Source organism: Toxorhynchites rutilus, chromosome 3 (assembly GCF_029784135.1).
Source record: "Toxorhynchites rutilus septentrionalis strain SRP chromosome 3, ASM2978413v1, whole genome shotgun sequence".
NCBI lineage: Eukaryota > Metazoa > Arthropoda > Insecta > Diptera > Culicidae > Toxorhynchites > Toxorhynchites rutilus.
Window position 1 is genome coordinate 38,030,353 of NC_073746.1, and position 15,293 is coordinate 38,045,645.

A 15,293-nucleotide genomic window follows, 5' to 3' on the forward strand; every position below is an offset into this window, starting at 1 on the left:
ACAGTCTGCAAATTCCGTGCGGATGGTTTTCTGTGGGAAACAAATATGAAGAATTTCATTTGACTGTTAGATGATATGCTGTGACAAACCTGAATCAAATCGTCCGTTTCCAAATCGACAGCAGCTGTGGCTTCATCCAAGATCAGAACTTTAGTTTTTCTGAGAATCGCTCTCGCAAGACAAATTAGCTGCCGCTGACCGACTGAAAGATTCTCCCCGTTCTCCGTGATCTCATGATCCAAACCAGCCTGCAGGCCTTTGACGAAGCTTTTCAAATGGGACAACTCCAACGCCTGCCAAACCTGATCATCTGTGTAACTCTTGAAGGGATCAATATTGAACCGAAGATTGCCAGAAAATAGCACCGGATCTTGAGGAATGATTGTCAGTCGACTTCGCAGTTGGTGCAAACCGATCTCCGAGATATCCAATCCATCGATCGCTATCGATCCGCCAGCTGATTCGACGATCCTGAACAAACCTAGAGTCAAACTAGATTTCCCCGCTCCCGTGCGTCCCACGATTCCGATTTTTTCACCTCCCTTAACATTTAGCGAAATACCTTTAATCACTAGATCCAAACCCTCGCGATAGCGAACCTTATAATCGATGAAATCGACTTTACCTTCCGCTGGCCAATCCTCATCCATCGTTCCTTTCTGCCATTCGGCTTCCCTAGGAAGCATGGTGTACTCATCCAGTCGCTCGACCGCCACTATATTTGTCTCCACTTCGGCCGTCATCCGTACGAGTAGGAATAGCACAACTGAAATCTGCAGAGCATAACTGATTGACAGTCCAACCATTGCGGCTCCCATCGAATTCCTGTAGATCATGGCGAAGAGAGCGGCGAAAAAGACAACCAATGCTCCCACTGTCTCCAACCGTAGCGCCAACCAACGAATGGCAATGATGTTAGGGTAGGCCATCATTTGGTTGTAGTCGACCCGTTTTTCGGATTCTTGCGTGAAGCGATCCTGCTGGCCGTAGGCTCGAATGGTGGACTGTCCGGTGATGCTCTCGCCAAAGTGCGAAAAGATTGGGCTTCGCGTTACGGATTCCAATCTTTTCAGCTGTCGGGTTGTTGCGTTGAAGATTTTCTGTGCCACATAGTAAATAGCGAGAAGCACAGGGACAACAGCTAGGAAAATGGGAGTTGAGAAACCTATGACGATGAACACACCGACAACGTTGACGAGCATTAGCAACCACGTGCGGATTGATTGTGGAAGGGCATTGTCCGCCACGTCGACATCCTTTGAGAATCGATTCATAATCCTACCCTGCGGGGTGGTGTCGAAGAACGCCATTGGCATTCGAAGGGAGCTCTCCAACAGGTTGTTGTGCAAGGTGCGGGCGGCCTCCAAACAGCCAAGGGCCAACGCAATGGATCCTATTAGCAGAGATATTGACTGTATTGCCCCAAGAGCTCCATAAACACCGAGGTACATGTCACGAGTAGCTAGATCGGTTGCGGCAGACACATCTTCGGACCAATCTGAGAGCCAAATGTTACTATAGATGGAGCTAGCTTGAGTAAGTATACTGAAAAAAACGGACCAGAAAGCTAGCTTCCACCCGATCGCTCGGAGATATTTCATGTATACTGAGAAGTCAATCGATCCCGTGGCAGACTGTTCTTTTTCGATCAGAGTTGTTCCCGTAGCGGGAATTGGTTGCATGGTTGCTGTTTGTATGCTACCGGTGCTACTATTGGATCGGTTCGTGCGAATCGACATCGCACGCTTAAGGATGTTCAATGAGACTTCGTCATTCATAGCTTCATGAACATTCTTCTCGTCTGCATCTTTCAAGAATTCGGCAAACGCACCCTTTTGATCCAGCAGCTGCCGATAGGATCCACTTTCGGAGATTTCTCCATGTTTAATGACAAGGATTTCGTCCACATGGGGAAGGAAAGATATTCCATGCGTTACCAGTAGTCGTGATCGACCAACTAAGAGTCCTTGTGAACCCATAATTTCTCGAAAATGTGTTTTCCAACATGCGCATCAACAGCACTCAACGGATCGTCAAAAAGATAGATATCAGCATCCGCATAAACTGCCCTTGCCAGCGCAACTCGTTGTTTTTGACCACCGGATAAGTTTATACCTTTTTCACCGATTTCTGTTAGGTCTCCTCCCGGCAACATCTCTAGATCTGGCTTCAAAGCACAACACTCCAACACCTCATCGTATTTCCGCTCATCGATTGGCTTTCCAAAGAGTATATTATCTCTGAGTGTAGCATTTTGGATCCACGCTTGTTGCGGAACGAACGCGATCTTCCCATCCGTATTGACCGAACCCCTGATCTTCTCCATCTCCCCAAGAAGAGCCGATATCAGAGAGCTTTTACCTGTTCCAACGCTACCGACGACAGCTACCAGTTGACCTTTCTTCAACGTCAGGTTGATATTTTTCGTAGTCGCCGCATCATCTTCCCATGAAAACGTTCCGTCCCTTATGGCGACAGCATTCGCGCTCTTATCATGGGTCACATTGCTTGGATCGATCTCTTCACTATTCATAAACTTATCAATACGCAAGATAGATACCCAGGCCTGCAACGCAAAAGTTATCATCATAGGTAACATCGCAAGCGGTAAGCGCAGAATGTTGAATAGGGCCAGTAATACGAAGCCTGTCTGTGGATCCAAAACGTTGTTCTCGTCGATCAGCACGTACGCGGTGAATGACGCTAGAGTGACCAGGAAGGGAGTCAAACTCCAGACAAAGAACGTAGTCGCCCCATAGTAAGCCATTACTTTCAAGATGCTGACCTCATTGCTGCGAATGTCAACAACGTCCCGCTGGAAGCAAGGTTCCCAGGCGTACAACTTCAACACCTTGATCCCACTTAAAATTTCGCTCATCTTTTTCACTCTTTCATCTTTAATCTTCATTCGCTCCACTTGGAGGTTTTTCATTTTTCTGGCGATAACCCCAGTAACGGGTATCAGTACGATCAACACTCCCAATCCAGTGAATACTGCCGAACCAAGGATTTCGTACAGCAGGTAGGTGCAAAGAGCAACGACGACTGGAGCCGACCAAAGAAGATGCAAGTGGGCTGTCAACTCGAAAAATCGCTGGGCATGAAAATCGTTCCCGAGCTCCGGATGCAGAACTTCCGGAAATAGCAGTAAAGAATAATGGCGTTGATCTGCAACAACATTTTCCGTATTTGATTGTGGCGTAACGTGGTATTTGATTTGGGTTACGCGCCGTAACGATCACACTATGCAGCCTCGCGATGACCGATAGCGAGATGATCGGATCAGTAGCCTAGAAGACATTGTATAGTCAAGCAGTAAATAAAAAGGATTGCGAATTTTGGAATTGTTTAATTAAAACGTGGATATAATTTTTTGGAACGCTGAAAGAAAGTATCTGGTGGTACATGCAAGTACAATTTTGGATCGTTGAAATTACCATTCGAACCACACTCAAAAAACAGATATATTTTCCTTAATCTCGTTGGGCCGAAACATATGAGGCTTTGTTTTTAAACTCATTCTCTACGCTTTCAATGTTTTTTTTACAAACCAATAGGTTGCACTTCAATTCACTAAGACGGATTTCGCCCCAACTCGACCAGATGTTGGCATGACCTGCTCAAAATTGAATGAAACTATCTGAGCGTGGATACCTCACTCGATTAAGCAACTTAGTTTTCCGAAAATCTAATCTAGACTATGGAAACGGTCAAATATGTTTGACCATTTTTTATAAAAAAATTTCACTCTAAAATGGTAAGTCATACAAAAAAAATGATCTATGGAAGAGTTTTAGGAAAATAATTGAATTTTCAGAAAAAAAATTCCAGAAAATTTTGGAAATCCTACCCTGAAAAAATCGATTTCAAAAACTTAAGATTGATTTTCTCAAAAATTATCATCTCAGATTTTAATGAAACTTTTTTTTGGTGGTAGATAAATATGTGCCTTACAACTCTTCCATACATCGCAACTTGTGCATATTTAAGGCAAAAAAAAATTTCTAACATAAACTTTTTCAATATTTTACTGAAATTAAGTTTATTTTTTTTTCACAAAATAAAAAATAAATAATAATAATAAAATGTTTAATGATTGTAAAGACCTCTAGGTCTTTATTTCAAATAAAATGTAATAAAACTTATGACATTTTTTAACATTAAATTCATTTTTATTCATCTGATCTTATATCATGTACATGTTAACTTATACTCTAAGAGTTACAATCATCATATGTTTCCTATTTTTTTATCTAACATTTTGAATATTTTGGGTCCATCTACTTAATCTGAAAACCTTTTAGCTGCGATTTTATTTTCATCTACAAGAATGAAGCAATGGAATTTTTGTGTTCCCAATATTGTTTTCGCGTGATTGAATAGTTCCTCAAGATCGTTCGCCTTTTTTGTACGCTGTTCTTTGGATACGTAACAGATAATCAATTTCGTGATACATTTGTCATTTTATTTAACTGCCCAATCATGAAGCTCTAGTGCTGTTTGGATTGTGTTTCCGTAATCTTAGGCAAGACTTGCTCTCTTTGCCATTCGTTTCAGAGTCCCTCCTGTTGCATCACAGGGTCCTTTCCCGTGGGAGGTGGCAAATAAATGCCATTCTGCTTCTAGTTCGTAAACTTTTTTGAAACTACACAGACTGGCAAAATTATTTTTGTTTTGGTTGTAATCGATTGTAATCGATTATTTTTCTGACAAATTCTATCAAACTTTCTATAAACAACTGCACTGCCACAGTGTCGTGTGTTGAAACTTCTGAAATAACTATAAAGCTTACGTTTTCTAGTTTACCATCTTTTTATAGTATATTTCAAATGTGTGAATACTTGCTTGCGAGTTATTCCAGAGATAGTCCTGTTCCGCATTATGAATTATGAATGAATAATGCTCCGAAAAATCACAAATTACTATTATTCCTCTTTGCGTCAAAGATTCTTCTTTTTTGCAAAAAAGCAGAATGCTGTTTGTAAAGTCATGCTCTATGAGTTTGTCTACTTATCTTACGAAAAATTATTATGAAATTAAACAAATTATGAAAATTAAAATTCCTTTTTCTCGAAAACATGTTTTTATAAATTCCGAAAAAATTGATATGAATAGCCCATACAATTTCCTACAAGTCGCCCATACATCGGAAGATGAGTACTTTTACAGGGAAAAAGTTTTTCTGATAACAACTTTTTCATGTTTTTCTTTGAAAAATTACTATTAATGTTTAATTCGTAACATTTGTATGTATAAATGATGCGATTTACATGCTCTGCTAACTTTCTTCTATTCAGAAACATGTCAAGAACATGTTAAACAAGATAATTTACACACGAAAATTAACGAGTAAAACATTATACCAAAATGCCATCTATTCCAGATACAATAAAAGATAGAAAGTTGACGTCTTCGACGAAAGTTCATATTTTAATAAGATATAAAACTTTGTCAAATACACTATATCGCTATCTTTACTTTAAACAAAATCAGGATTAGTGGCATTTTTTTCGAATAAAACATGAAAAAATTGTTGTTAGAAAAAAAATTCTCTGTAAAAGTGCCCATCTTCCGATGTATGGACGACTTGTTGGAAATTGTGAGGGCTATTCATATAATTAAAAAAAAGGATTTCGAGAAAAATGAATTTTAATTGATTGATCTGCCTTTCACTGTCCATTATTCTGTTAGTTTCTTCTGCTTTTATTCCAAACTAAAAATTCTTGACGCTTTGCAAATGATCTTCAAATTTAAAAATTGGAAAACGCAAGATTTCTCGCAGATATTAGGGAAAATTATCAAATAAAAATCTTCCGCTTTTCATGTATCGCCGGAATTCAGCTTTTTCAGTCTGGAACAAAAGATTCAATCTATTGATCTGGGACAAAACATACGTCTCATCGTCCGACGCGAATCTTTTCGGATACTCCTTGTAAGGAATTCCGTCCTTATGAAACTGTCCAATCATTTAATTGTTAATACTTTTCTTATCGACAGCACCAAGCGATACTGCGGTGTAAAAGCCGTCATGTACTCTCATGTTGCTTTGTTCAAATGTAAGAAATTTCACACGTGGAAAAAATCTGTACCAATCTATACTTTTTGACGAAAATTTGTACTCTGTACCGTACAGACCAAAAATAACGAATAAATCTGTACCTTTCCAGATAAATCTGTACGTGTGGCAACACTGCTTACGAGTGATTTAATCATACACAAACACCCTCAACCTCACAGTATGAAAACCGACATGGTACTCTTCTGCTTTTCCAGTCGGCACAAGCTCTGTTCTCTGCTTGCTTCGAACAATTTCTGAGAATGCATTTTGAGGTGGGAAATTTAGAGTGTCCGTTCAACACAGCTGAAGAATAGAAACTGAAGTAGGACAGGAGTAACACAATGTTTATAGTGATTCGGCTGACAGCGACGGTATGTATCAACCGCCGAAAAACCCATAAAAGAGATGGATTTTCAAACAGATAACCATATTCATAGATTCTTGTGATTTCAACAGTTTCCGTTCAAATCAGTTTTTGAGCTATTGAAGCTATTAGAATTGTATGGTCAATTGGTATCAAACATATCAATCGTACACCTTTTATCTTTCGAACGATTATCATACCACTTCTGTTAGCCGACGAAGAGGAATCAAAGCTGAAAACCAAACCCGTTGAAGAGGTTCGACATTATGACATTGGTCAATTGAAGACTTACAATTAATTGATCTGACTTTTCCTTACCCAAAAGGGACCTCCGCAAAACTCCTCAAAGGTCATAGATAATCGGAGTTCCTTAACACGTAGTAATTATGACAGCTTCAGCTATGTTCTCGATAAAAACCGATCATTGTATTCATTCCGAAATCTTTACTTAGATCCTCTAAATAACAACTATATTTGATTGACGATATCGCCACCATAAGTAAAACACTAAACGATAAATATCGTCTTTTCAAGGCCACATCCGAAAATACATTGATTTTTCACTCCGTATCACGCCACCTCTAGCAAATGCATTTCAGCGAGCTCGATTCCATCTGACTGTTCCTAATCGATTGACTTGATCCATTGAATGACTAGATGGGTTCTTCTAATACACTGGATGCATGAAGAGATAGGGGTATCGATGATATGCAGCTACTATTTTTGTATGTTCGATAAGATAGCAGAATAATTTTGGCGGCTGCAAAATCTAATATTTTTCGGGCGTGGAATGAATGTTCAGTGTTTTGATTTTGATTGGTCGCATCCATATAACTCTGCAAGGAGCTGATGCTTTCGCGGAAAAAAAAAATAATTCGACACATTCAGGATTCATATAATGACACTATTAATACGTTGAACCCCATCAATCCTTGGGGACTGACACTAAATTTTCCGTCTTCTTCGCGAGGGTCTGTCGGAGCTTAACGTGTCAACAGTTGAAACATATTATTCAAAACATCCCAGTAAACACGCTTTCGCATCACTGCTGGTTTTTATAATCTTGAAATTGCTAATCTTGACGAGGTTCGACGCTTGATAAGCTGTTCAAGCCTTAATACAAGTAGCGAGGAGATGTAATATTTTGTTAATCATGATGATGCAGTAGCTATCAAATAATTACAGAAATCATGCTTCTTTTGGTGACAGCAGCTCCACGCCAAATTAGCTGGTCCCGACTATATCCGATTTTGTGTCCGAGCAAGAAGCTACCTGCACTACAATAGATCAAACTAATGGTCGCAGTGGTACAATGCTGCTACAGAAGAAGAAGCTACCATCAATAAAACAATTTTGAATTTTTAACAGCCATCGAGAGGAAAATTACTGTTTTGGAAAGAAGACTGCTTCAATAATATGAAAAGTTTTCTTAGAATTTATAAAAATACACCGCCATCCATTATTCATCGGTGTGCAGCACGTGTGTCACAGAAATTTGTACATCTGGCCACTCCTACATCTAGTTACATCTAGACCTACAAAACTGAGCATTTTAAAGCAGTATTAGGGCATAAATGAATATTTTATTAGATACTTTCTGACATTTTTACTCACACCTAAACAGTGATCAATCACAGTCATTGTGATATTGTGGGAAATTGTGATCAATACTAATTTATTATTAGCACCTAAGTGTGTTAATTTAAAAAATTCAACAATAATACGACGTGTGTGAACGGAAAGAAAAGTTCTCAGCTTATTAACATTATTCAGCTGGTTCTTGTCGCAATTGAGCGCAAATAAAATACAAGCAATATAAAAAAGGGGAGCGTGGGGTTTGGACTGGTAACATTCATTAAATATGATTAATGATAGCTCCGAAAACAAACAAAAAAAAAAACTAGGCTGGGAATCTAGAATGATGCAATACAATTACAGACATGTTTGTTTTTTTTGCGTTTATCCTATTCATTTTTGAGTTAATTCTCACTACCTTACTATATACATGATAATGTTTGTACCATTCAGCAATGTCAAAATTTTGAAAAAGATCGGTTAGATTTTTTTATTTTTTCAAAAGGAAGATTTTTCTCGTCTCGTTGGCTCGACTCGCAGCTCTCGGATGAGGTTGGTAATCATGTGAGTTTTTTTTTTGTGTGCACACGACCGCACCCCGCAATCTACCTTTACGATCTTCCGTGCCGTAAAGTCACTGATCCCGTGTTCCTTCGTTATTTTCCTCATTGTACACACTGGATTCGCCCGAATATTCCTTTTGATGGCAGCCTCGGAACCTCTGACCTCGGATAACTTGTGGTCACCGGGACACTTTTACGGCGATTGAATTGCCTTTTAGCGCGTGGGACAAATCACGAATCCGCTGCCACTTCGTCGTAGTGTAGTTATAAAATCAAGGAAATCGGCTTCTTTTACTCGCAGCCTACACTCAGCGAAACAAAAATAGCACCACTTAGTTTTTTTCGTTTTAATAGCTGTCGGATTGGCCACAATTTCTAAGATTCTTTAAAAAATGATTAAAAAAGCATTAGGGTTCAATCCACGATACATTTAGTTTATTTTGTAGGACCGTTTACATTTTAGCCACTGAAAGCTTTTATTTCTCAAATTATATCAAGTAGGCGTATTTAGTAATTTAGTTATATGATCCATTGTTTCGAATAACTTCAGTCAATCGTGATTTCATGGACAAAATCAGTTTCTCAATGGTATTCTGATCGATTTGCTGCCAACACTCTCGAATTCGACATTTGAGCATGTTTACGTTGTCAAATTTGCTTGCCATTCTCGTAAACACGGCACGCGAGTTTAGATGAAAGGTTTTCGATGGGGTTCAAATCCGGAGAACAGGCTGGCCAATCAAGAACTTCGATATTTCTATCAGAAAACCACGCTTTTGGCAGTTTTGAGTTGTGGATTGCAGCATTGTCTTGCTGGAAAACAAAATCAGGACCCATCAAAGCCTCACCATGTTCAATCAAACTTATCTCCAACATTTCTACGTAATATTCAGACTTCATTTTTGTCGTTATCCACGCCAATGGAAGTTTTCATTTGAAGGAAAATGCACCCCAAACCATTAGTGATCCTCCACCAATGTTCCTGCTCATCTTAACATCAGAAGCTTTGCGAAAACTGTGCCAGTAGTACTGCCAGCCACCTGGTCCATCAAGGTTGAACTTTTTTTCATCCGAAAAGAGCACATTGTTCCATTCCTCGGTCCAGGGAATGTACTTCGTAGTGAATTTGAAGCGATTCAATTTATGGCGTTCCGTCAAGTTGGGGTTTCCGAGCTTTCTACGCCACTCCAAGTTCTCACTACTGGACAAAACTTGTTGAACGCGACCTGTATAAACCGGAAGCTCAAATTCCGCACGGATTTGAGATGCTGTTCCTTTCTGGTTCACTGCAACTCTACGAATTCTCCGTATATCCATCGCCGAGAGCTTACTTCTCTTTCCCCCTTTTTCTGAACGCGGTCATCATTGTCACCGTCTTTCAAGAAATTTCCTACAGCCGTATGTGCCCGATGAATCTTTCGACCGATTTCTCTATTAGAAAGGCCTGCATCGTTGTATGCTTTGATTTTTACCTGTTCCTCGAACGTAAGATGCTTCGATCGACTCATGACCTAGGAAAACTTTGATCTCACTACCAACCGAACCCACTTTGAGCACAACTTCGATTATTTTGAAAACCATAACAAAGACCTGTTAATTGAGGATCAGGGTGAAGTTCATGTGCTATTTATATTTCGCACTGGTTTTTTGGAAATGTTGGAATTACCTGTAAATAGTCCACAGAATAACCATCATAATGATGATAAACAGGACAAAAGTAAGCTGTGCTGTAAAATCAGATACTTATACAGAGGATTTTGAATGAAATCGTCAAAAAAGGCAGTAGTGCAATTTTTATTTCGCTCAGTGTATTATGGTATGAGTTATAGCTTACGGGTATGCAAAGAAAACCAAAGCATTGTATGCATAGGTGAAACAGAAACCTCATTTGTACGATGGTGCAAACATACGCATACAGTAGGGTTCCAGACACAAAAATCTATTTATTCAAAGCTCTTCGAACCTATGCTACAGAGTTAAACTTGTTTTGTTTTGAGTTGAAATTATTTGCAACATAATTCGTTCCGTTTCCACAAGATGGTTCAAGGTCAACGGCGACAGCGGATATTTGCTGAATCGTGGAGTGTCGATATCTGTCAACCAAATATTGTTTACAAGCCTTTGAGTTTTGCACAGCAAGTTCAATATGTACTGCGTACAACAACGCGCAATTTCTATAACGGGAAATTATAACAAATATACAGATTCGATCCGTTGTTTTTTTTTTATCAATTCGTTTATTTTTACAGGCTCAGTTACTTAAGTTTAAAGGAGCCGAATTCTTAAATATAATTTTGAAACTATATATATATAAACAATTTTCTTACATCTATGGTTAGTAAGGTGGAAAACCGATTACTCGCGGTGTACTCGAGTTTAGGAGGGTGACATATTTTTAGGAGAAGGATGGGATATAAGGAAATTGTAACAATGTTGATGAACACTCATTTCATAAATCTATTCGTATATCTATAGTGTATTTACATTTCAACTTATTCTACTATTTATAGCAAGGGGACGAATTACCCGCAAAGGAAGAAAAGGAGGGTATAAGGATGTAGGGACAATCACACACGAAGATCTATAGCTTTAAGGAAAACATATATATGGGACATGTAATCAAGGTCTAACCGAGCCAACACATCTCTCACCGGCACATTGGGCTGTCTTCCTCGGGCCCGAAGGGAGTTTTCTAAATTCGATCTGGCGACCAGATACACCTCGCACGACCAAACAATGTGCTCGATGTCGTGATAACCTTGGCCACAAACGCAGAGATTGCTGCTGGCAAGATTGAAACGAAAGAGTAGTGCATCTAACGAACAGTGATTGGACATGAGTCGGGAGAAGGTGCGAATAAAGTCTCGACTCAAGTCTAGACTTTTGAACCACGGTTTGAGGCTAACCTTAGGGATAATCGAGTGAAACCACCGGCCCAATTCATCTTCATTCCACTTGCGTTGCCAGTTAGCGATGGTATTTTTGCGGACTAAAGAATAAAATTCATTGAAGGCGATTTGACGCTGATAAATATCGCCTTCAATTGCACCTACCTTTGCTAATGAGTCAGCCCTCTCATTACCCAGAATTGAGCAATGTGAAGGGACCCAGACAAAGGTAATGACATAACAGCGTCTGGATAAAGCACTCAAAATTTCTCGTATTCTCTCAAGGAAGTACGGCGAGTGCTTTTCCGGCCTCACTGAACGGATAGCTTCGACAGAGCTAAGACTATCCGTTACAATGTAATAGTGTTCAACAGGTCGTGAGGCGACGCTGTCCAGCGCCCAATGAATTGCTGCCAATTCAGCAATATACACTGAGCAAGGATTCTGAAGACTGTGTGAGGTGCTAAAAAATTCGTTGAACACTCCAAATCCGCTGCTCAAAATTTCCTCAGCTGCTCAGCTGCTCAAAATTTCCGATCACCAATGGGTTCATAACCTTACACCGGATGAGGAACCGAAGAGATAATAGATTGAAGCGATTTGTTAGTGGGAGTAGGCCTGCCAAAACCTCGAGACTCATGGTATGCGTTGAGGGCATACATCCCAACGCAATACGGAGACAAAGATACTGAATTCGCTCGAGTTTAATGAGGTGTGTTTTGGCAGCTGATTGAAAACAGAAACTGCCATACTCCATCACTGAGAGAATAGTTGTTCGCTACAACATTATAAGATCTTCGGGATGGGCTCCCCACCAGGTGCCGGTAATTGTACGGAGAAAGTTTATTCTTTGTTGGCATTTTTTACTCAGATACCTAATATGGGCCCCCCAAGTACATTTGGAGTCGAACCAGACACCAAGATACTTGAATGACATAGCATGAGTGATCGGTTTACCCAAAAGTTGAAGCTTTGGTTTTGCTGGTTTATGCTTCCTAGAAAAAACCACCATCTCTGTTTTCTCCGTGGAGAATTCGATCCCTAGCCCAATGGCCCAGGTTGAAAAATTGTTTAAAGTATCTTGTAAGGGTCCTTGCAGGTCGGATTCGTTTGATCCTACGACAGACACCACTCCATCATCTGCAAGTTGTCTTAGGATGCAATTTTGTGTAAGGCAATTGTCAATGTCGCTTACGTAGAAGTTGTACAAAAGGGGGCTTAAACATGAACCCTGGGGGAGTCTCATGTAAGAGACCCGACTTACTGCCGAATCTCCGTGAGAAAAGTTCAAATGTTTCTCACAAAGCAAGTTATATAACATATTATTCAATAGAGGCGGCAGACCCCGAAAGTGTAATTTGTCCGACAAAACCTCTATTGAAACAGAATCGAAGGCCCCCTTTATGTCCAAGAATACTGAAGCCATTTGTTTTTTTTCGGCGTAAGCCATTTGAATTTCTGAAGAAAGCAACGCAAGACAATCATTCGTCCCCTTGCCCCTGCGAAACCCATATTGTGTATCTGAGAGTAGGCCATTCGTTTCAACCCATCGATCAAGGCGAAACAAGATCATTTTCTGCAACAATTTCCGTATACAAGACAGCATTGCTATTGGGCGGTACGAATTGAAGTCGGACGCGGGTTTTCCGGGTTTTTGAATAGCTATAACTCGTACTTGTCTCCAATCATCTGGAACAATATTATTCTCCAGAAACCGATTGAATAAATTCAACAAGCGATGTTTCGCCACATCAGGGAGGTTTTTCAGCAAGTTGAACTTAATTCTATCCGATCCCGGAGCAGAATTGTTACATGAAAGCAGAGCAAGAGAGAATTCTACCATCGAAAACTCGGAATCAAGATCGCACCTACCTTGTGGTATATCTCGAACAATTTTTTGCACAGGAGCGGAATCAGGACAAACCTTCCGTGCAAAATTAAAAATCCATCGATGTGAATATTCCTCGCTTTCATTGGATGAAGAGCGATTTCTCATGTTTCGAGCCACTTTCCATAATTTTTTCATTGACGTTTCTCGTGACAAACCTCCCACGAAATTTCGCCAATAAGCACGTTTTTTCCCTTTGATTAGGTTTTTAAATTGATCTTCAAGGGCTAAATACGTTTGAAAATTTTCAGGGGTTCCACGTTTCCGAAAAGCTTTAAATGCATTCGATTTTTCTACATAAAGCTTGGAACACTGGCTATCCCACCATAGATTGGGAGGCCTTCGACGAATAGTGGAGCCTGGGATGGGTTTCGTTTGAGCGCGAACCGCGCTGTCATAGATCAAACGAGAAAGGAAGTTATACTCCTCCAATGGAGGTAAACCATCTTTGGAATTGATGGCTAGAGCAATCGCGTACGCATATTTTTTCCAGTCAATGTGTCTTGTGAGGTCATATGCCATGTTTATAGATTCAGAAGAATTCGACCCAATGGTGATGGAAATTTTGATTGGCAAGTGATCACTACCGTTGGGGTTCTGGATTACATTCCACTTGCAATCTAACGATAGTGAATTCGAGCAAAGCGAGAGGTCAAGAGCACTTGGGTTAGCAGGAGGTTTAGGTACACGTGTTGTTTCCCCAGTGTTCAAAACGGTCATATTGAAGCTGTTACAAAGGTCATATATCAACGATGAACGATTATCGTCGTACTGTTCCCCCCAGGCAGTTCCGTGAGAGTTGAAGTCTCCCAAGATTAATCGTGGCTCAGGAAGAAGTGAGCACATGTCAACAAGTTGCTTGCGGCTAACCGCAGCTCTCGGAGGCCAATACAAGCTGACTATACAGAGGTCTTGGCCTCTGATGTTTGCATGACAAGCAACAGCTTCGATCCCTCCAATAGGTGGAAGGTCAATTCGAAAAAATGAGTGGCACTTATTGATCCCCAATAGCACCCCTCCGTATCTATCATCACGGTCCAAGCGTATAATATTAAAATCGTGGAAAGAGATATCATCTCGCGAAGAAAGCCAAGTTTCGGACAGAGCAAAAACATCACAATTGAAGTTATGAATTAAAAATTTGAATGTATCCAATTTAGGGATAAGACTACGACAATTCCACTGTAAAACAGTGATATCTCCGACCTCTCTATTTGAATTAGACATCAAGAGAGATAATCATTGCAAGGAGGGGCCATGTTTGCATCAATTGTTGCAAAATTGTCTTTAATACTGGAAGCAGTGAGATGACAATGATTCTGATGGAGTCGGAAACATTAAAACACTTGAAGATTTGATCCAAAAGGTCAGACAACTTTATAAATCCCGATTGGGAAGTTGAACTGGACGGAAAAATAGGGACAGTTGGGGTTTTTGATGTCCCCTCGAGTGCTGGGTCGTTCGTAGATGAAATATTCCCACGGAAGCCAGGAGGAACCTGATTTTGCTTGTCCGCTGCACTCGATTTTTTAGGCAAGCTAACAGAGGATATAACCGTGGGGACTTGTTCTTGAACTTTGGGAGTGGTCACATTTTTGCGCCGGGGATTCCCTTTGAAAATAAACGGTGTGCCCCCGCTAGCTGTGTCCGCTTCCATTTCATCAACTGGCAACGTGGAAAAGGTATTGTGTGTTGAGATTGGTTGTTCTTGTTGTTGAGTCAATGGCGAAGCGCCCTTTAAAATTTCCGCAAATGTGCGCTTCGAGCGTTCCTTTAAAGAGCGCTTCTGTTTCTCCCAGCGACTCTTGTAAGTTTCACAAACTGAGAGCTCGTGTGGGGATCCCCCGCAATATGGACATTTATGCTCAGTCGCACTGCAGGATTTCCCCTCATGTTGCTCTCCGCAAGTGGCACAGCGCTCCTTGTTGGCACAATAATCCGAAGTGTGACCAACTGA

General features: G+C 40.3%; 1 protein-coding gene across 3 annotated transcripts in view; it reads right to left on the minus strand.

The window, feature by feature from the left end:
* Positions 1 to 15,293, minus strand: part of LOC129775694 (multidrug resistance-associated protein 1-like) — a 71,952-nt gene that overhangs the window by 22,729 nt on the left and 33,930 nt on the right. The window contains exon 1 of one of the 3 annotated variants that reach the window (XM_055780714.1): positions 6,741 to 6,822. The exons of the other annotated variants lie outside the window; for them this stretch is intronic. Within the exon in view, the coding sequence (XP_055636689.1) occupies positions 6,741 to 6,776 (36 nt within the window). The 5' untranslated portion in view covers positions 6,777 to 6,822. Of the gene's footprint in view, positions 1 to 6,740; positions 6,823 to 15,293 lie in introns of those variants that run through there. 3 annotated transcript variants of the gene reach the window in all.